General features: G+C 39.7%; 1 protein-coding gene across 1 annotated transcript in view; it reads right to left on the reverse strand.

Moving 5' to 3' along the window:
• The window catches only part of Lancl3 (LanC like 3), a 107514-nt gene that overhangs the window by 22020 nt on the left and 63855 nt on the right, over positions 1–21639 (reverse strand). Inside the window, exon 2 of the mRNA XM_028881404.2 lies at positions 3361–3484. Coding sequence (XP_028737237.1) covers positions 3361–3484 — 124 coding nt within the window. The remainder of the gene's footprint in view (positions 1–3360; positions 3485–21639) is intronic.

Here is a 21639-nt window from a genome sequence, read left to right on the forward strand (position 1 = left end):
TAACAAAAAAAAAAAAAAAAACTAAACCACCAGCAAAGTACAGCTTGCAGCCCAAATCTGGCTCACTACTTTTGTAAATAAAGTTTTATTGGAACGTAGCTATACTCATCCATTTGCACGTTGTTCTCTGCTTCCTTCATGTCATACAGCAGATTTGTATTTACGACTGAAACCATATGGACCATAAACCCTAATTAAACTGTTAAGCTCTTCACAGAAATTTTGATTTTATGAAAATGTTCCTAAAGTACTTGAAAACAATTTTGTCTAGATATCTTAATAATCCATCAACCCATTCAAAATCTAAGTATTAAGCATCTACCATGCACCAGATGCTTTAGGTGCTAAGGATAGAAGAGTAAACAAAACAGAAAAAAATCCTTTCTCTTGGCATCAATTCATTTAAATCTTCACAATGAATACCTGTGTTTTGGACATTATCTCACCATGGAGATACAAAGATCAATATGAGTTTGCCCATATTCTTGAAGAGACCTCCCCATTCAGTTCAGAAAGTGAGCCATATTTGAAAAACTACAGAACATAAGTGGAGTACTCTATAATAGATGTGTAGCAGGAGTATGATGAATGAGTCTATGTGACAACTTAATTGGGCAAGATGTTGCCCAGGTATTTTTTTTTTGACTATTATTTCTAAGTACAACTTTTTGAGTCTTGTGGAAACAATAAAAGTTGAACCTGTAAGTACTTGAATTAAAGAGGATTGCCCTTGTCAATGGTAGGCAGTCCTCATCCACTCTTCAAGGCCTGATTGAAACAAAAATGCTAAGAAATAATTCTCCAGCTTAGAAATTTGTCTTTTCCCTATAGACTTGGACTCAGCCTGAAACTTACAACATTGACCTTTTTAAGTCTGGATTTTGCAGCCTTATAATCCTCTAGGCCAATTCCTTTATTAGTGCTTCATTATTTATACAAATAAACAATATTTGTGTAAATATGTATATATTATATAACATATACAACTTAGACTATATATATGATGCATACTATTTAGTCTTATATTAAGACATATTGCATTTTATATATTGATAATAATTATTACAAGGAAGCTTGTGTTTTCAGGAAAGTATTTACATATTTACCAGAAATTTGGTTTGCAATATGTACATCAATGGCCAGATTGTCAATTTCTCTTTTAAAAAACTATTAATAAAAGAACTATAAAAGACACTGAGAGCACCCTGACAAACTTTCCATTCAGTGCACCTATGCTTCCAAAACTTCCTACCTAAATAGTTCTTATTTTGCCTGAGTTTTTCTCTGGCCACAAGAATATGCTCAGCATATGGGGATAAGGCAAAATTAACACCCCTGGAGCAGCCAACCAATAAAGCAGGAAATGAATAGATAAAGACCTGAATTTCCTCATTCTTTGGGTAAGACAATTCTGAGGCATGCCCCATTATGACCTCTAAGAGTCTCCAGTGTGACTGAGCCTATTCCAGTTTGAATATGAAATATTTGCCATCAGAATATAGAGGAAATGCTTGTTCTCCAGTGAGTGGTGCTACTTTGGGAGATTGTGGAAATGTTAGAGTATGGGGGCCTATCAAGAAGTAGGCTGCTTGGTGGATATCTTTGAGGGTCTTCAGGCCCCTCCCTCTCCCTGATTTTTCTCTACCACGAGATGAGTAAACTCTACTATATGCTTCTGCTACCATGTTCATCCCTATTATGTGCCCAGAATGAATTCATTCAAGTAACAATAGAATGAAACTTTTGAAACCATGAGCCAAAAAATGTCGTTCTTCCCTTCAGTTGTAACATCAGGCATTTTGTCAAAGCGACTCAAAAGTCTAACACAAAGCCGCTGATATCCAGAACTGCTCATTATTTCGCAAAGGAAATTCTTCCTCTTCCTTGTCTCATTTCTCCACTTCCCTAGCAATGCTTTCTAGGATCACATTTCAAATAGATTTTTATACTCAAATCCTGTTTCAAAGTCTGATCCTACAAAGACTTAGAAAAGAATGCAAAATTTCTTGGGGAAAACTCTCACTTAATGTTGCTCATTAGCCATTCATCCATTCATTCGGGTACCCTCATTAAATGCAGCCTCCGTGGCAAAGGGCCAAGGATCACAAAGCTAAATGGATGAATCCCCATCCTGAATGTGCACAAAACCTGACAGGGCAGTTGAACAAGTGAGTCACGAATTATAATAAGCTACAGTGAGGACTCCATTAACAGTGTGGGCATGAGGCCATGATGTCACCCTATTCGCTCCAGGGGAAAATACCGGAAACATGTTAATGATTCTCAAGATAGGCTTCAACTACCTTTTTCCCTAAGACATAGACTGTGTCTCAGTATATCTCATAAGATTTGCACCAAGTTTTGAAGTCTGGGTATTACAAATAGATGAAGAGCTTGTGGGAAGTGAAATATTCTAGGTAAAAGGAAGATAACTAATAGTTTAAAGGTAAGAGGTCACTTTGTGCGTGGAAACTACAGTAGACAGAATCTAGAGGAAAGAGACTCAGTTTAAGTGTAGCTTTCAAAGGAACTTACAAATCTTGCTCAGGAGTGTAAGAACTCAAACTGGGGGGAGTCACTTTTTTTTTTTACATGAATCAGAGCTCAAAATTCGACACTGTAATTCAGTTGCCTGTTAGGGATCTGCTAACACTTAAAAACTTACCAAATTGATCTTATTCCCCTATTCAAAAACATTACTTAAAATCAATGTGACAATTGTTCATCATATCTCAAAAAATTAAGCCATGCATGATGGTATATGCCCATAGTCCCAGTTCCTCAGGAAGCTGATGCAGGATATTTGTTTGAGCCCAGTAGTTCAAGGGCAACCTAGGCAATGTATTGAGACTTCTATCTCAAATAAATAAATGGGTAATAATAAAACTTTTAGTTTTTTGTGAACATAAATGTTAATAAATAAATGGGTAATAATAAAACTTTTTGTTTTTTGTGAACATAAATGTTAAAATGCTTATATTACTGTCATTCACACTTTAAAAAGATAATAAATTATATCTCAATTTTTGTTCTCAAATGCTTTAAAATATCTCTTGTTCATGAATAATGATAGTCTAAGAGCAGTGGTTCTCAACCTTCCTAATGCTGCGACCCTTTAATACAGTTCCTTATGTTGTGGTGACCCCAACCATAAAATTATTTTCATTGCTACATTATAACTGTAATTTTGCTACTGTTATGAATCATGTTATAAATATTTGATATGCAGTTTATCTGACCCTCAAAAGGGTTGTGACCCACAGGTTGAGAATCACTGGTCAATAGCAAAACTGAAAGCATTTATTGTTTACTCAATGTTACCATTAGAGACTCTCCAGCCTATAGGCATGTGCCACTCACCCAAATATTCAGTTCCATAGTAAGAATACATCAGAGGGAATGGTTTTCTCTTCTTCAGAGCGTACTGCTTCCCAGAGTCCAGAATTGCCTGGCATATTGATTTAATTTGTGCTGGGGTCAGTACCTGAATAAAGAAAGACCAAAAAGTAAAAGTCAAAGCAGGACTTCTATCTCTGTCCCCTCGGACATTAAATCCCAGGGCTTTAAAAGGCTATCCTATATGTAAAAATTTAGCCAACGAAACCTCCCTCATGTTTTGCCATAGTTCTCTTTCTTCTGATTCAAGTTTATCTATCCTCTTCAGAACATTTAAAATAGATACTTTTGCTCTGACAGGTTGTTATAAAATGCAAAGACCACCATCTACATGTTCTATCATTAATCCTTGTCATAAGAACAAGAATTTGCTCAGGAAGAAACAAATGGTGATGCTAATGGATCGCGCTTAACAAAGAACTAGAACTTACCAGAGCTACTATTCCTAACACAGTATATGCTATAGGTCTGGCCCAGACATCAGGCCTTTAGTTTGAGGCTCTACAACAAGCAGCCACTTGCATTCCCAGAATGAAAGCCAAGTCCAGTTGTGCCAAGACAAAATCACTTAAACACCAAAATGACTCTGACTCGAGAAAGGCTGAGAAGCAAGGACTTGTGGCCTTTCGAGGTTTTGTCAGTCTGTGCATAACCAGTTTTCGGATTATGAAGGGAGACTAGAAGGTTTTCAAGCCTCCAAAGCACGAGGAAGTCGGTTAGTATTCTCTTCTGGTTTGCACTATGCTCTGTGACCTGTCTCCCCTCAGGGGCCAACTGGATGCTTCCTTTGGTTTGTTTCCTCTATCACCAGACTTCCTGTTATGATGAAACACTTACCCTCTTGCCGTCTTAGTTCTGTATCTCACTAGACTATCAGTCCCTTAAGAGCAAAGGCTCTGACATTTCATCATTTTGAATCTCTGGTGCCTAACACAAAAACGGAGGTTGAAGGGAGAGGGGACTTTGGTGAGAGATGAGTAAGTTCTAGATAAAGTATAAAAAATCAGAGCCCTCCTTCTTTTAGCCCATCCTTGATTCCATCCTTCCTCCCCTTCTTTTCACTATCATTTCTTAAGCACATACTCCATTCCACTCAAACTTATTGGAGGTGCTGGCACTAAGACTGTGAATGTGACAGGCATGGCACTTGCTCTGAGGACACCAAGCTTCCCAAAAGGCAAATAGTAATAGAAAAGTACTTGTTAGGTTGACCGGGGAAAAGTCATCTACAGTCTAGCCTGACTGAATGAATCTAGGATCAAGAAAAAGCTCACTGAATTTTGGTCTCTCTCCTAAAGACACAGACATATCATTTATCTCTGTCATTAGACTAACCAATTACTTTAAAAATAAAACACTAATGATCTAAGTCATAACTTCCCTCTCTTTTACCTAATATTAGTAAAAATAAAGTACAATCCAGTTTCTGGGTTCCTCAAATCTAGGACTTACTTAGGAAAATAATTACTTAAAGAGGAAACTGTTGTGAGTATAGCATACATCCTGCAATCCAAGCACTTGGGAGGCTGAGTCAGGAGTATCTCAAGTTCTTGGTTTGCCTGATCTATATACTGATATCCCATTTCAAAACTGTCTATTCTTTAATTTACCACTTAACATTTATTGAGTTACTATTCTAGTAAGGCCCTCACTAGATATCAAGGGGAGATTCTTGAAAGCATATAACGTGTCTTGCCCTATAGGGAATTTACTATCTGTTGATGGAAATGAGAGACAATAGTCTGTTGGATTCATGAACCTAGACATGGAAAGAAACATGGACAATGTAGTGATGCTCGGCTTCCCTAAGGTTTTACTCTAGCCTCAGTTCCACTTGCCCAGAAACAATGACATCATGGCTTTCAGTTTCAATTTTCCTTTTACTAGCCACCTGCCTTTGTCTCTTGAGTTTATCTCTCTTTTCTTCCTACCCCTGAAAACCCCATCTTCCTATGTATTGTCACTGTCACATCCACCCAGACTCAGATCTTTCTTAGCCTCACAGCATATTTCTCCTAAATGGTTTTCCAACTCAACTTATGTAAGTTGTAGCTCCCCAAATTCATCTGCCATATGAAAACACTCTCTTTTCTTTAGTAAGAGCAACTGATTTTATACCAAATCTTATTGTTTAAAGTCTTACATCATTAATCTCAAATCAGCTCCTCCATCCTGGTTCTCTATCAGAAACCTGCCAAGATCTTTGGAGATTTGGACCTAATATGATTCTATGCTGGTTCCATCCACCTTCTATTTTACTAGGAATATCTTGTTCCTTGGCTATCTACAGGTCTTATCTGTCCTGTATTGATTCTGAATCCACATGACAGACAATTTTTGTGGTAGAAAATGGCCACTGAATTACTTAAATTACTACAATTTTCCTCTTTGCTTTTCATATTCAGAACTGAAAACTGTCTGAATCTTTCCTTGGTTGAACACGTTTGTTTTGAAGCCAGAAAAAAAAAATCAGCTTGTCCTGTGTGTGGTGCCCTCCCCCATTCTTTTCATCCCACCGTTCAAGATAGGGAATGAATTTATAAAATATTCTCTCAAAACCTTGCCTGGTCATGCATCATATCTGGGCGGTTTCTTCTTATCTCACATAAACACCATGAAAAACAAAGAGAACAGCGGTGCTTGTTCAGCTGGATAGAGAGTAGTTATGCGTGCAGTTCTTTATCTCTGGGAACAGACAAGACCTACCCTTGAGTTTATTGATCAGCAAATAAAAACTGAAAAGAGTTCTCTCTAAAAGCCTGTGTGTGGGAAGGAATATTGAGAAAGAGTATGCCCCTCTCTCCTCTCTCCTCCCCTCCCCCCAACAAACAGCACAGAACAAAAGTGTGCAGATGTGGGGGTTGAGTCTTAGGGGTAAGGGCTGGGGTTTGTTCCCTGTGTGTCTGCTTTCTCAAACATCCCTTCATTTCCTGTCTCAAGCACTCAGGAAGGTGACTGAGCTTGTGCACTCCCTCTGAGGAGATGCCTCCAGGGTACACTCAGATATCCTGGAATGAGAACGCAGCATTTCCAATGTGGAAAGTGACAGGAAGCTACAGAGGAGCCTGCTGCCTTCTCCTGTATTCTTAGCACTGGAGGCTTAAGGCTGTGTTGACACTTTGGATTAATTAGCGTTTTCTGTTAACCTCCTTTGCCTATGCTGAATTAAAATAAAGATATCTCAAAAATGCAGAAGCAGGTCTGTGGTGGTTTGCTTTAAACAGTTTCATTAGTTAACCGATTCCCTCCACTGACCCTGTAACATATTCTTATTAGGCTGGCCTCTGAGTATGAAGACATGACAGAGCAATAAACAAATGATATGTTTCTTGGTCCTGCCTGAAGGCTATGACTGAACCACATCCGTGCAGAAATGACCTTCATTAGGGAAATGAATAACATGGACTCGGCTGCAAGATGCTTGCCCCACACCACAGACTCTGTCCTGGTACACAGCCCCTACGAAAGAGAAACCTTTGCTAGCTGTTTTTCTTTGGACATCAAATACCATCGGCCCTTCCCCCAGTGAAATCCTAGGTCTACTGGTGTGCTAAGGCATCCTATGCTTTTAAATTCCTCTTCTCAACAATTTGAAATGCATACTCTAGAAGAAATGAAGCTGTCAGCAATCACAGTTGATGTTGACAGCAGGTCAGGTGGTAGAGATGGGCCCAAGCACAGCTGAGACTTAGTGGAAACGTGGGAGTTATGGGGGAAGAAGACTGTATAAGCCACCCCAAACAGAGAGTGAAAGGAGGCTGGGGTGATATAGCAGCAGAAACAATTATGTGGAAAGGAACTTAGAGAAAGGGAGTGGGTCCCCATAGCTCTTAATTCATGACAGTTAACAGAAATACCCTTTAGGGCTTCCTGCCAAGTTGTTACACAGCACTCTCTCACCTGTCCTCCCAACTGGAGTTATTTTAGAGAGCTTCAGGCTTGCTACCTGTCCTCCCCTCAGCAACCCTAACTGGAACAGCACGGATATAAAGCTAATGCTTTCTCAATTCACATCTCTATCCTCCACATAAACATAGCAATTCTGCTACCTACAAGTCTAAATCTTCCCAGACAAAACTAATAATGATGCCTGACTCTAAGGTACACAGCAAAGACTTCAGTCCTTGGGTGCTGAGAGCAACAATTAATAAATGGGACCTTCTGAAACTGAGAAGTTTTTGTAGGGAAAAGGACACGGTCAATAAGACAAAATGACAGCCTACAGAATGGGAAAAGATCTTCACCAACCCCACATCTGACAGAGGGCTGATCTCCAAAATAAAGAACTCAAGAAACTAGATATCAAAATACCAAACAATCCAATTAAAAAATGGGCTCCAGAGCTAAATAGAGAATTCTCAACAGAAGAATCTCAAATGGCTGAAAGACATTTAAAGAATTGCTCAACATCCTTAGCCATTGGGGAAATGCAAATCAAAACGACTCTGAGATTCCATCTTACACCTGTCAGAATAGCTAAGATCAGAAACACTGATGACAGCTTATGCTGGAGAGGATGTAGAATAAGAGGAACACTCCTCCATTGCTGATGGGATTGCAAACTTGTGCAGCCAATTTGGAAATCAGTATGGTGGTTTCTCAGAAAACTGGGAATCAAGCTACCTCATAATCCAGCAATACAACTATTGAGCATATACCTAAAGGATGCCCATTCACACCATAAGGACATTTGATCAACTATGTTCATAGCAGCATTATTCATAATAGCCAGAAACTAGAAACAACCTAGATGCCCCTCAAAGAAAGAATGGATAAAGAAAATGTAGTACATTTACACAATGGAGTATTACTTATCTATAAAAAAAAAAAACAATGACATCATGAAATTTGCAGGCAAATGGATGGAACTAGAAAAAATACCATCCTGAGGTAACCCAGACCCAGAAAGACAAACATGGTATGTACTCACTTATAAGTGGATATTAGAAGTAAAGCAAAAGATAACTAGGCTACAGTCCACAACCCCAGAGAAGCTAGATAACAAGGGGGACCCTAAGAGAGACATGCATGGGGCCCCCTAAGAATGGGAAATAGATCAGATCTCCAGAGTAAATTGGGAGTGTCAAGGAGGAGGGGTAGGAAGTAAAGGGAGGTGGCAAGAGATGAGGTAACAGGATGGTAGAGTTAGGGAAGGGACAGAGAGAGAGAGAGAGAGAGAGAGAGAGAGAGAGAGAGAGAGAGAGAGAGAGAGAGAGAGAGAGAGAGAGAGAGAAAGAAGAGAAGAGAAGAGAAAGAAGAGAAGAGAAAAAGAGAAGAGAAGAGAAGAGAAGAGAAGAGAAGAGAAGAGAAGAGATATCTTGATAGAGGGAGCCATTGTGGGGTTAGGGAGAAACCTGGTACTAGGGAAATTCCCAGGAATAGACAAGGATGACCCAGCTAAGACTCCAAGCAATAGTGGAGAGGATCCCTGAACTGGCCTTCCCCTGTAATCGGATCGATGACTACCTTAATTGTCATCATAGACCCTTCATTCAGTAACTGATGGAAGCAGATGCAGAGATCCACAGCTAAGCACTGGGTGGAGCTTCTGGAGTCCAGTCGAAAAGAGAGAGGAGGGATTATATGAGCAAAAGGGTCAAGATCATGATGGGGAAACACACAGAGACAGCTAACCTGAGCTAGTGGGAGCTCACTGACTCTGGGATGACAGCTTGGGAACCCACATGGGACAGAACTAGGCCCTCTGAATGTGGGTGACAGTTATGTGGCTTGGGCAGTTTTGGGGGCCTGGCAGTGGAAGCAGAATCTATCCCTAGATTGGAAGGATACCTTGCTCAACCTTGATACAAGGGGGAGGGGCTTGGTCCTGTTTCAACTTGATATGCCAGACTTTGTTGACTCTCCATGGGAGGCCTTACCCTCTCTGAAGAGTGGATGGGGGTGAGTAGGGGGGAAGGTAGAGGGTGAGCAGGAGGAGAGGAGGGAGGGGGAACTGTAGTTGATACGTAAATTGGGAATGGAAAAAAAACTTTCAAATAAATTTTAACAACTCTGAGATCCCAGATGCATCTTCTCCTCATAGTGTGATCCATGGAACAGAAGTCTTGCCATCATCTAAGAACTTTTAGAAATATAGATTCCCAGGCTCTGGTCCAAAATCCACAGAATCAGAAATTGAATTTGGACCAGATCACCAGGTGGCATGAACTCACACTAAGGCTTGAGAAGCACAGGCTGCTCAAGATATTATCTGTGAATTCTTAAAAGTCCCTGATATTACATGAAGACCTGATGATACTGTATATTTAAACTACACAAGTTGGGCTTTCCACTTTTTATAAGATTTTATTTATTTTTAATTTTATGTGCATGAGGGTGTGCCTAAATACATGTCTATGATGCACTACATACATGCAGTGCCCAAGGAGACCAGGATAGGGATGGGATCCCCCAGGGCTGGAGTTACAGACAGTTGTGAGCTGCCATGTGGGTGCTGGGAATCAAAGCCTGGTCCTCTGGAAGAGCAGCCAGTTCCCTTAACTGCTGAGCCATCTCTCCAGCCCCCAGAACCTGGCCCCTGAAACTGTAACTACCACATCCTTGGTTTCTGTACCAACAAAGGGAAATTGACACATTTTTGCAAACAAGTATTAAAGACAGTGTTTTAGAGTTCTTTTAGCAACTCTCTAGAAAGCTCCGCTCATAGTCCACTTGGGAAATCAATCAAATTGGGAAGTTTTGATTTTATTATAGAGTGACAGCAAGAACTTTGTCTTAAACTTTAAGGCCAGGAAACAGAAAAGTCACCATAGAATTCTTCGTGTCCTACTTACATATTTTTGGTTTTGAGACACAGTCTATGTAGTCTTGGCTGGCACAAACTCACTCTGTAGACCAGGATGGTCTCAAACTCATAGAGCTCTGCCTGCCTCTCCCTCTGGAGTGCTGGAATTAAAGGTGTGTGCTCCTATGTTAGGTTCCTACCTACACCTTTGTGTGTCAACCCTTAGAAAGGATACTAGGGCCTCTTTTCACCAACAAAACAAGGTTATTACAAGAGTTAGGATGTGTACTCCCTCCCTACTGGTACTCAGGAACATGGCAGCTTCAAAGATGTGTCTCTTATCTCAAGGTATGGTACCAGTAACAGAGATACCAACGCATGGCATGTCTACTGACAGAGAACAAGACAATTCTGAGTTTGCAGGGGGTATCAGGGCCAAGTAGAATAATATTCTATTTTCCATTTTAAACTTTTTAAATTGCTTAAATTTAAACAATTTAAAAGTACCGATCTAAATAATATCAATTTAAAATGTTACAGAGGTTTTATATAAGAACAATATTCACACGTGATTGAATTTGCACTTCTGCTGTCTCTGGGTACTGAGGCAGGGCGTGTGGGCAGCTTTATCCACACTTGGAGGTTCTCTGTGAGTTACCTTAAGAAAAAGGGCAGGCCTTTCATGAAATCTCTTTAGTGGGTAGATATTTACATAGGGCACTGAGAGGACAGAAACTTAGAACAACAATATATACACAAGTCAACTTGAAGCTCTTTATTAAAAACAAATGAAGATTCTAAATCTGTCAGGTTTAGGGTGAGGCTGGGGTTCCCCATTTCGAACAATTGCCAGGTGATGCTGAGGCTGGTGCTGGTGCCTCTGGACCACACCGGAAGTGGCAAAAAACAATGAGAGGACAAAGGCTGGGGACTGCAGGGGATTTCTCTTAGGAAAAGATGAGAAAACTAGAGGAAAGGAACTAGAGGAAGTTTGAAAAACAGTCAGGGAAGCAAGAGAGAGTGCCAAGCATCATGTTCTACAATCATTAGATTACTCACAAAGAGGAGGCAACAATGGGATATTGTCTATCAATATGCTGCATGCGGGAAAAACATGGTCAAATTTACAAACCCCAGTGGGGCGCTCTCTCAGCCAATGTGGCCAGGTTTGTTATTTTCTTAATTAGTCTCCAAATGGGGCATGTGTGCTGGTGCAGAATGAGCAAGTTCCATCTGGTTTTCCTGATGCTCCCTGACTATTATTATGCTGAGCAATGAGGAATGGGAGGCAGGTTGCTGGAGCGATGATTCTGATGATTCTTCTCCAGTCATTAGAGGAACTCAGCAGGGAATTTCAGTTGTAAACATTTGGTCCAATACCATTTCACTGTTGTTTCCATTCCTTTCTCATGTCAAGAAACAAGAACCAACAAAACACTGAAAGCGAGGAAAGAAAAAAAACAGGTTTTACTTCATTTTTGCGGAGTGCTGACTTTAAAGACTCATTAGAGATACTGGTCACCCAGTCAGGATCCACTTGATTATGACTCAGCCTGAACCAAAAGCAGATCAAGACACTTACCACACCTATCTCCTCAGGTAATATAATGAGACTCCTACAAAAGGGTAGCTCTTCATATATGGTTGTACATTGCAGTCACTGAGGAAATTTTGGAAATTCTTGATGCCCTGACCAAATTAATGGCATCATAGTCTCTGGGTAGGGCACTCCAGCATCTGTATATTTTTTAAGTTCTCCCAATGATGTTTCAAAGTATTGCCATCAAATAGTAAATTACTGCAAGAATGTTTAAAGAATGACATGAAAAAGAAGGAGGGGGAGGAGGAAGAAAAGGAAGGTGAAATGGAAGACAAACATGAGTAGAAGGCGGACAGTGAGGTGCACATAACTGGATATGCTGAGTCAGGCTAGAGGGCCTCCAAGCCAGCTAGCAGTAGACCACTTGTTGGAGGTTAATAAAGAAACCACAGGCAGACACTGAGCTGGACTAGGAATCTGGAAATCTGGGGCTTGAGATCCAATTTTGGCACCATAATCATGGTTAAGTGATCAGAATTCAGTTTTCTCTTTTGTAAAAACAAGGACTGAAGCTAAAATCTGCCCTTATATAAGTGTTTCTCAATTTATTTTGTGGCCATTGGGCTATTGGAATTTAGACTGGAGTACATTCTTCATGTATTCTCTGAATGTATGTGTGTGTGTGTGTGTGTGTGTGTGTGTGTGTGTGTGTGTGTGTGTGTGTATGATTTCAGCTGTGTCATAAGTATTGTTCGTTGCTGTTGGCCAGGTTCACAAGTGAGATTGGTAGTGAAAAGCAGAGCAGAAAGTCTTAAGATAGCTGCAGTTTCTTTCAGAAAATCCTGTGTAAATTGGAGTTAAGGAAGAGAGTTTCTGAAGACATTAGCATTTATAAGAAGTCAGACCAGTGAAACAGGTCAGAAGGTAGTGCCACTTGTCATCAGGCCGGACAATCGGAGTTTGATCCCCATATATGTTGGAAGGAAAGAACTGGTTCTCCCAATTTGTCCTCTGACCTCCACATGCTCTGGCAAGTGCACACCCCACCGGGACCCTCTAAAATAAATGAATAAAATGAAATAAAAATGTTTGAAGTAAGTCACACACTTTGCATCAGAGAAACAACAAAGATACCTTAAGGACATCTCATGAATCGGCCTAACCCTACCCATTGCAGGCTCAAGGGTCTGAAAGAATAAAGTCATTTGAAAGCCTGCTTCAAAAAGGAGTTGAAGAGGATGCTCCCAGGGGGCTCCCTAAGGAAGTACTGTCTAATATTCAACCATGTAGTCACTAAGAAACCACTCCAGTCATGGTCAAATGGGGCTAAACTCAAATTGGTAGCATACCTCTCACTAACCTACTCTCTCCAACTAGGCCCAAACTCCTAACCTTCCAAGCATTGGTGTCACTAGCTAGAGGCCAAAATTTCAATCTACAACCCTGGAGGACCTTTTCCATTCAAACCATAACCACATCATTAAGCATGAACGTTCAGTTGACCATTGCACCCCTATAAGCCACTGTTAAATGAATATGTCATTGCTGTACTCTCAAACCAGGACATATCTTTTCAGGTATCTGATGGGTACATGATACAGTGCTAGAGAGATTAGAAATATAATACCGGTTCCCTCTCTCTCCCCACCTGCCTCTGCTTCTGGCTACCAGGAAGAGAAGAGAGCGATTTTGCTCTGTCATGCTCTTCTGCCCTAACATAGTCCCAGAAATAATGAAGCCAGCAACTATGGGCTGAAACCCCTGAAGCCAAGAGCCAAAAATGAATATTTTCTTATTTTAGGCTGTTTTGTTCAGTATCTTGCAATAGCAGCAACAATTCTAATTAACATAACCTTTAAGCCTCAGTTTTCTCCCTTGCCACAAAGGAGTAATGATAAAACCTATTTCACTGAATTGTTGATTCCACCGAAGACATGCAATATGGTTTCTCGCATGAAACACTTGTAAAACACAGAGAAACTACCAAAATGTAGAATCTGAGGTCTAGCAATGACTCAACTCCCACTGTCCATCAACATAAACTTCAGAAGATTTCACACAAAGTAACCCTGCTACTGTCCTTCCCCCACACCTTGTTTTCGATCCAAGTCACACTTACGGGATACCAGCATCCCTAAGTTATTACAGCATGAATCAAGTCATAAACTAGTAATTTAAGGCTCTTCATATCTGTATTTACTATATTTCCTCATCATCATACTTGCAGCCTTTACTGCCACTCTTTTCCCAAAACCCTATTCCTTTGCTCTTTCAGAATACTTCTCAGGTTCAACTGATTCTAGAAAAAGTTTTTTCACTAGCCAACTAAATAGCTTCAAACAAACCAAACACTCTCCATGGACGTCAGTTTACTTGCCTCAATAAAAAAAGAAAAAAAGCAATTATCTTTTTTACTTTAACCTGACTTCAGCTATAGTATTTTGCAGCTTTTGTGACTCAACACTTTATGACAACTATCTTCAACCCTCCATGCACAGATCTAGTTTTAAAATGTGGATGTGATGGTATGTTGTAGTTATTTAATTTCTTAGAGGAGGCATAAAGTCATAGTCTAGCCATTTTATTTCAACATGAAGCCTAAGTTCTTCTGTACTTCCTTTCCAGTAGAAAATTGAACAGACTAGAATACTTTCTAAAAATAATTGTCTATTTGCCTTGGATGTAATAAGATGGCTTATGGGAGTCAGTTTTCTCCTTCCACCATGAGGGAGCCTAGGATCAAACTCAGTAGGCATAGTTGGCAGCAGGTGTGTCTACATGCTGAGCCATCTCGCTGTCATTACAATTCTTTTTATATCACTTGCTTGAATATCTGGATTCACCAGTCACCCAAGATCCCTAAAATAACTGACTGCAATTGGGTAAGTTGAACTTTGTGTCACCATGACAACATACCTGGTCAAAACAACAGACATTCTAGAAAGATTTATTTTGGCCCATGAATTCAGAACTTTCAGTTCATAGTCCTCAACTCCATTGATTTTGGACTCATACTAAGGCAGAACACGGTTATGGGAGCATATGTCAAAGAAAGTGTGTTGGTTAAATTTTAGTGATTCAACTTAAAACAATCTCGAGTTATCTAAGAAGGAACCTCAATTGAGAAAATGCTCCCATCAGATTGGCCTGTAAGCAAGCCTGTCGGGCATATTTTTAACCAACAATTGATGTGGAAGGACCCAGTCCTCTGTGGGCAGTGCCATCCCTGGGCAGGTGCCCCTGGGGTGTATAAGAAAGCAAATTTATGGGCTGTAAAGATAACCCAGCAATTAAGAAAGCATTTACTATTCTTCCAGAGGACCCAAATTTAATAATTCCCAACACCTACATGGCAACTCACAATTGTCTGTAACTCCAGTCCCAAAGGATTTGATACTCTCTTCTGGTCTTCAAATAACAGGCATACAGGTGGTACATAGACATACATGTAGGCAAAATATTTATACACATAAAAATAAAATTTAAAAGCAAGAAATCAAATTGAGTGAGCCAGGAGGAGCAAGCCGGTATGCAGTAGTCCTCTATGGCCTCTGCTTCAATTCCCACCTGCCCTGCTTCCTGCCCTGCTTCCTGCCCTACTTCCTGCCCTGCCTTCCCTCAGTGATGGACTGTGAAGATGACATGTAAGCCAAATAAACCCTTCCCTCCCCACGGAGCTTTTGGTCATGGTGTTCTAGCACACCAGTAGAGTGCAAATTATACAGTAGATTATTATTATTGTTATTCATCCAATAGTGGACAGGAAGCAGAGGAGGGAGGGGGGAAAGTCTGGGACCTGCTCTAACCTTCAAAAGCATACCTCTCAGGAGCCTACTTTCTCCAGCTAGGCCCAAACTCCTAAATTCTCTAGCATCTCTCTAAACAGTGTCACTAGCTAAGGGCCAAGATTTCAATACATAAGCCTAGGGGGCATTTTGCATTCAAAACATAATAATATCATTAAGCCTGACACTTACTACACATTGCACACTAGGCCCTCTCTTGTAAACCATTGTTAAATGAGAATGCCATTGCAGTATTCTCAGGCCATGGCCCAACTTTCCAAGCAAAGGCATGTGAACACACCTGCTGTCAACCAAGTCTAATGAGTTTGATCCTGGGAGCCCACACAGTAGAAGCGAAGAACTGACTCTTGCAAGTTGTGGAAGCGAAAGCTACTGAACAGGAAAAGAGGATGAAGGAAGAGGGTGACTGTGGTTGGAAAATTAGGACTTCAGGTAATTTAAAGCATCATCAGATGATGAGCACACGACATTGCACTAGAAAGATTAAAAATACAGAAATACATGGTTGTTTATAATCATATAAACAGAAGAATCCTTTCCTGTCTGGAAAGGCCAATTCTGGTCTGTATTTGTGACTTCCTCTACTGGACCCCTGCTCAGCATTCATTCACACCTTATCCCTTAATAAACAAATTTCAGTTTTGTTAGGATGACAGTTGTGTTCAGTCCCAAGTGATGGTGAATAGCCTTATCCAAACATGACAATCCCATTGTTCCTTGAAAGAAACACAGTATTCTGTATGTCTATGATTGATCAATGTGGAAATCTGCAAGAATTTCTTTTATCCTTTTTTTCTTCATAATAGATAAAAATAAAATAGATGGAGTTGGCTGTTATGACTTTCATTTTGGTGTTGTTGTTTTGAGTGACAGACGAGGTCTGGTGCAGAGTTATGTGTTTTGTATTATGTGGCAAGCAATGTGTGAATGAAAAGCCAATACCAAATAAAATTATGAGGGATAAAGGAAAATCGAGGGGGTGGTGCTTGTGTACATCATTAAAGCTTGGTTAGAACAACCAAGACCACCATCTTGTTATGAGAGGGATTTAATCTCTTTTGAAAAGTCACTCTTCATAGAGTTATTTACAACCTCATCAACTGGGTAGCCAATTGCCAATCTAACAACATTGTAAGCATTTATCTCTATGTAAAGCAATTTTGCCCATGTGTATCTCTTTCTGCAAAATGCTATACTGCTGGAGCTCTTTAATGTGGGGCCAATGGCCTAAGTAGGCAAATACTACGTTCAGCTCTGTCTGTACTTGTGATGAACTTTTCTCATTAAGTGCTAACCTAGAGCTCAGGGACAAAGAATGGGAAATAAACTGTCATATTTGCTGCCACTGTCCTAGATGACCCCTCCAATGTGTCATCATGACAGCTGCCCTTCAAATCCCCAAGGCTGTCTTGGGAAGGACAGAGGAAGCCCTTGGGAGCCTGAGCAACAAGTGCTCTAGAGCAAATTATCTCCTCTTTGAGTACTTGCTATCCTCTCAACTGAAGCGACTGTGTTATATATTACCTACTCTTGACACCTTCGAAAACTACTCATGAAAATGATTCTTGATGAAAAAAATACTTGAACAATTTGCAGCATTTAAAAGCTATTCTTTCTCCTGGAGGCTTTCCACCGGAGTAGCTAAAAGAGTTGCTTTTGTCATAAGATTGGAAATCAGGGAAGGAAATTGGAGAGTCTTTTAAACTGTTCAGGTTTTTACTCCTTTCTTCTATTACAGTGGTTGGATCATGATTCCTTTGGGGGTCACATTTCAAACGTCCTGCATATCAGACATTTACATTACAATTCATAACAGCAGCAAAGTTACAGTTAGGAAATAGCAACGAAAACAATTTTATGGTTGGGGGTCACCACAACATGAGGAACTGTATTGAAGGGCCGCAGCATTAGGAAGGTTGAAAAACACTGCCATATTACTTTAAAATACATTTTAACAAGTATGTTCTCAGGAATAAAGTAAGCAGTGAGATACAGAGCTGGCTTGGTCATGAATGGTAACTTCTGCATATGCAAATCTAGAGCTATTGGACAGGAACAGAGGATGGAAGAAGGTAGCTATGGTTGGAAAATTAGAACTCCAGACTTGGTCATTATGTTACCCTCAATTTAATCTTTCTGACTTCATGTCCTTATCTGTAAAATGCTGTGGCTGTTCTATCAACTTCTCTTTGGTCTTTTCTTGGTTATAACAATACCTAAGTAAGGTATTAAAGAGAAACCATCCTCTTAGTCCAAGTTCAAAGCAATTTTGTTGTATTGGCATACTCTTCAATATGTTTAAAAGAAAAAGGAATTACCAAATGTAACAGATTTCTATCTTGGTGAGTGTAAAGCCAAAGTAATCAGAGCAAAGAACATTTTGAAGGATGGAGAATGATCTATTACCTACAGCATATAAGGAGAGTCATTTCTAAAGTGATACCTTTGGAGCAACGGAAGTATAAGGGTATTATTCAGGAAGGCTATAATTATTCATACAGGAAAGTACTTCAAGGGCAGGCACCCTTCTGAGCATATTCAGTTAAGAATTGTATTTTTGAGCATGCTTAGTTTAAGGCCATAGTTGAAGAAGGAAAAATGGCAGTCATATTTTAGTGTATATTTATCTCAAGGTCATAGATGACATGTTTGAAAGGTTCAATGGTGGATAAGAACACTTGTAGATCTTCTTAGCTTACATCATAAAAATGGTGGACAGGGAACCATCTGGGCATGCTCAGAACTTTTATCATGAAGTTTTAGTGAACAAATAGAAAGGATATGTTGAAGGTGACTTAATGTAAGAGTTTTGTCTTGAAGGTGCCTTTCTGGCTTAGGAGCTAATTAAATGATTCTGGTTCCTTTTTATTCTGATTTCTTTGAAGAAAACTGTTTTACACAGGGCTCTTTAAGAAAGCCAGATTGTAACATTTAGATATAATTATTTTCTATATAATTGAAATATTTAAAAAGGGAATTTGAGGTGACTTGAGAATGAAGATGAGATCAAGGGACCTGCTATCACCACTGCCTGATGGAAGTGGAGGGTTGGCCAGGTGGCTCTTAGCCATAATGAACAGAAACATTTCTGAGGCAGGTTTCAGTTTTAATTTTATGTCTATTAGGAGGAAAGGGGGATAGAAAACTTCAGGAGCAGCTGGCTCTATGGCTGAAGAGGAGAGAAGAGTAAATAAATACTTAGGAGCGAGAAATTTCTCCAAGAGGAACCCTTAGATTGGACTTTGAATAAAGGAAGCAAAGCAGGTATCTGGTCCTCAGGTGAGAGCAAGGAAGGCTAGCTAGTGCCAAGGACAACTTTATAAGTTAGTAACTGAAAGTCCTTGTCTTAGACAAAGGCTCATTGTGTAAATATTTATGGAGCCCTAGTATGGCTCACTAAGAGACCAATGAGCAAAAAGAGAGAGAAATCTTGCTACCATGGAGATCTAGTGGACAGCCTGAATAAACTCATATCCTGCTCCATATTCTATTCCCCTAACATGTCTTAGTTTGCCAGTCTCCATAAAGAATTGTTGTTTCAATGGGGCTATTTTTTACAAAAAAAAAAAGTCATCAGTAAGTATACAGAGTGTCTCATCTTATGTTGTTCAAGGAAAGTTTAACAGGAAAAGAAATTCATTAAGCCACCAGGGTCAACTAAGACTATTAGAATTGTAAATATGCACATAGGTGAAAAGTGGCCAATTGCTACAATGCATATTTCATGGGAACTTTTGAAAAGTGGAGGCCACAGGGACCAACCCAAGTTCCTTAAAATTTATTCTTTGAGGTAATGTTAGGATCAAACACCTTTCAAAAATCCACTTGTGATGCTGGAGCCACATACACTGCTTCCCAGGGCTTTGCATTGCAAATGTGGTGCTATTTATTATTGCAAATAACGCAGGTGGTTGCAACAAGAAACACAGTTTAGTATTACATGGTTCACACAGCTTGATGGGATTTAAACCTGGTCACAGACTAGACTCTTAATGATAGGCTTAATGCTAGGTCCCCTCTGGATAAATTTGCTTCATTAGCTGTCCTACAAAAATATTACTGAACCTGGCTGTCTACTACCTTATAAACAAAAGCATACCACTCCATGATAATGCAGAGGGGAGCCTCATGCTTAATATGTAAAAGTACAGGTACACTAAAAGTGAACACAGCTAAAGTACTTACAAATTATATCTCCCAATTTATTACAAGAAGGAATAACAGACAAAATTTACCTAGATACGTGAATCTGCTTAAGTGCATTTGCACATATATATTATTTATAATAAAATATTTATAATTCAGACTTCTACTACAGTACATTTGTGTACACAAGAAACAAATACTTAAGTTCACTGATACAAGAATATTAATAGTAGCAGAGCAATTACCTACCATGTGTGAGACCCTGAATTCAATCCCCAGCACCAAAACTATAAATGATCCAAAGAAGCTTTATTTATAATAATTAAAACCTAGAAACCTCACTATCAGTAGAATAAAGGATGAATAAATTGTGGCACAGCCATATATAAGCAGGCCCTATAAACATGTTGAGCAAAAGAAGCCATACTCAGAGTATTCCATTCATAGAAAGTTCAATAGGCAAAACTGAAGTATGGTGATAGAGATCAGAAAACTGCTTTCCTTTTTGTATCTGTTTGTGTGTAGTGAGGGAGAAGGTATATTAATTACAGTTATTGGGATAAAGGCCCTTTCTGGATTAGTAGAAATACTCTGTGTTTTTGTTTGTTTGTTTTGATTTTTCAAGACAGAGTTTCTCTGTGTAGCTCTGGCTGTCTGGAATTTGCTTTGTAGAGCATGATGGCCTCAAACTTAAAGATCTACCTGCCTCTGCCTCCTAAATAAATGTTCTGTATTTTGATATAGATCGTCTATATATGAATTATGTGGTTGAATCATTGGGTTACATCTTCAAGATTTTTTAAATATATTTTGTATATGTAATTTGTTCCTCAATTTTTTGTTTGTTTGTTTTTTCAAGACAGGTTTTCTCTGTGTAGCTTTGCGCCTTTCCTGGAACTAGCTCTGTAGACCAGGCTGGCCTCAAACTCACAAAGATCTGCCTGCCTCTGCCTCCCAAGTGCTGGAATTAAAGGCGTGCACCACCACTGCCCAGCTTGTTCCTAAATTTTAAATAAGTAAAAATAGGTCACCCTACTGGGCAGTATACCCATCAAATAGTACAGCAAATAGTTTGGCTGTCTATTAATACATTTTATCTGACAAATGCATTTTTTTATTTAATACATAAAGTCCTTTGGCTATTAAGCAGTAGGGGGCACCTTCACCAGATATCCTGAAGAAGAATCCTTCCTACAGCTTTGTGTGAGATAGCAAAAGCCATGCTCCTTTCTAGGTAGATGAATTACATAAAAAAAGAAAAGAAAAGAAAAGAAAAGAAAAGAAAAGAAAAGAAAAGAAAAGAAAAGAAAAGAAAAGAAAAGAAAAGAAAAGAAAAGAAAAGAAAAGAAAGAAGGAAGGAAGGAAGGAAGGAAGGAAGGAAGGAAGGAAGGAAGGGAGAGAGAGAGAGAGAGAGAGAGAGAGAGAGAGAGAGAGAGAGAGAGAGAGAGAGAGAGAGAGAGAGAAGAAAGAAAGAAAGAAGAAAAAGAAAAAGAAAATCACCAATGAGCATGGGCCAGGCTTAGTGACCAGCACATGGAAGTAGGATTTCACTTCTTTTGTCCTACTGGCTCTCATAGGGTGTAACCTTGTAACCACCCAGGCCTGCCCTGCTAGCTGGAAGGAAACCAAGGGCAGTCAGTTGTAAGAAGGAATCTTACTCGGACCTGGAGAATTGCCAAGCTGAAGGCAGAGCTCGCTCTCGGTGACACTAGTCTCTGTCTCCCCTTTTCCCTTTATGCACGCCCACTTTCTCTACTTCTTTGAGGCTGATTTCCCATCACACCATTGTACACTTTTGCACGTCTCACACACACACACACACACACACACACAAAAGAACAAAAAAGGAGAAAATGAAAAAAATCAAACATTTAATGGCTCAATCACATAACAGCTCATTTTTCTTACACAAGTCTAAAGCGGCCAACTGCTGATATTATTCAATGACTTGTGGTGTCAGAGCTAGGATGATGCAACTCCCTCTTTATTCCTTCATTTGGACTCAT

This window comes from Peromyscus leucopus, chromosome X, assembly GCF_004664715.2.
Source record: "Peromyscus leucopus breed LL Stock chromosome X, UCI_PerLeu_2.1, whole genome shotgun sequence".
NCBI lineage: Eukaryota > Metazoa > Chordata > Mammalia > Rodentia > Cricetidae > Peromyscus > Peromyscus leucopus.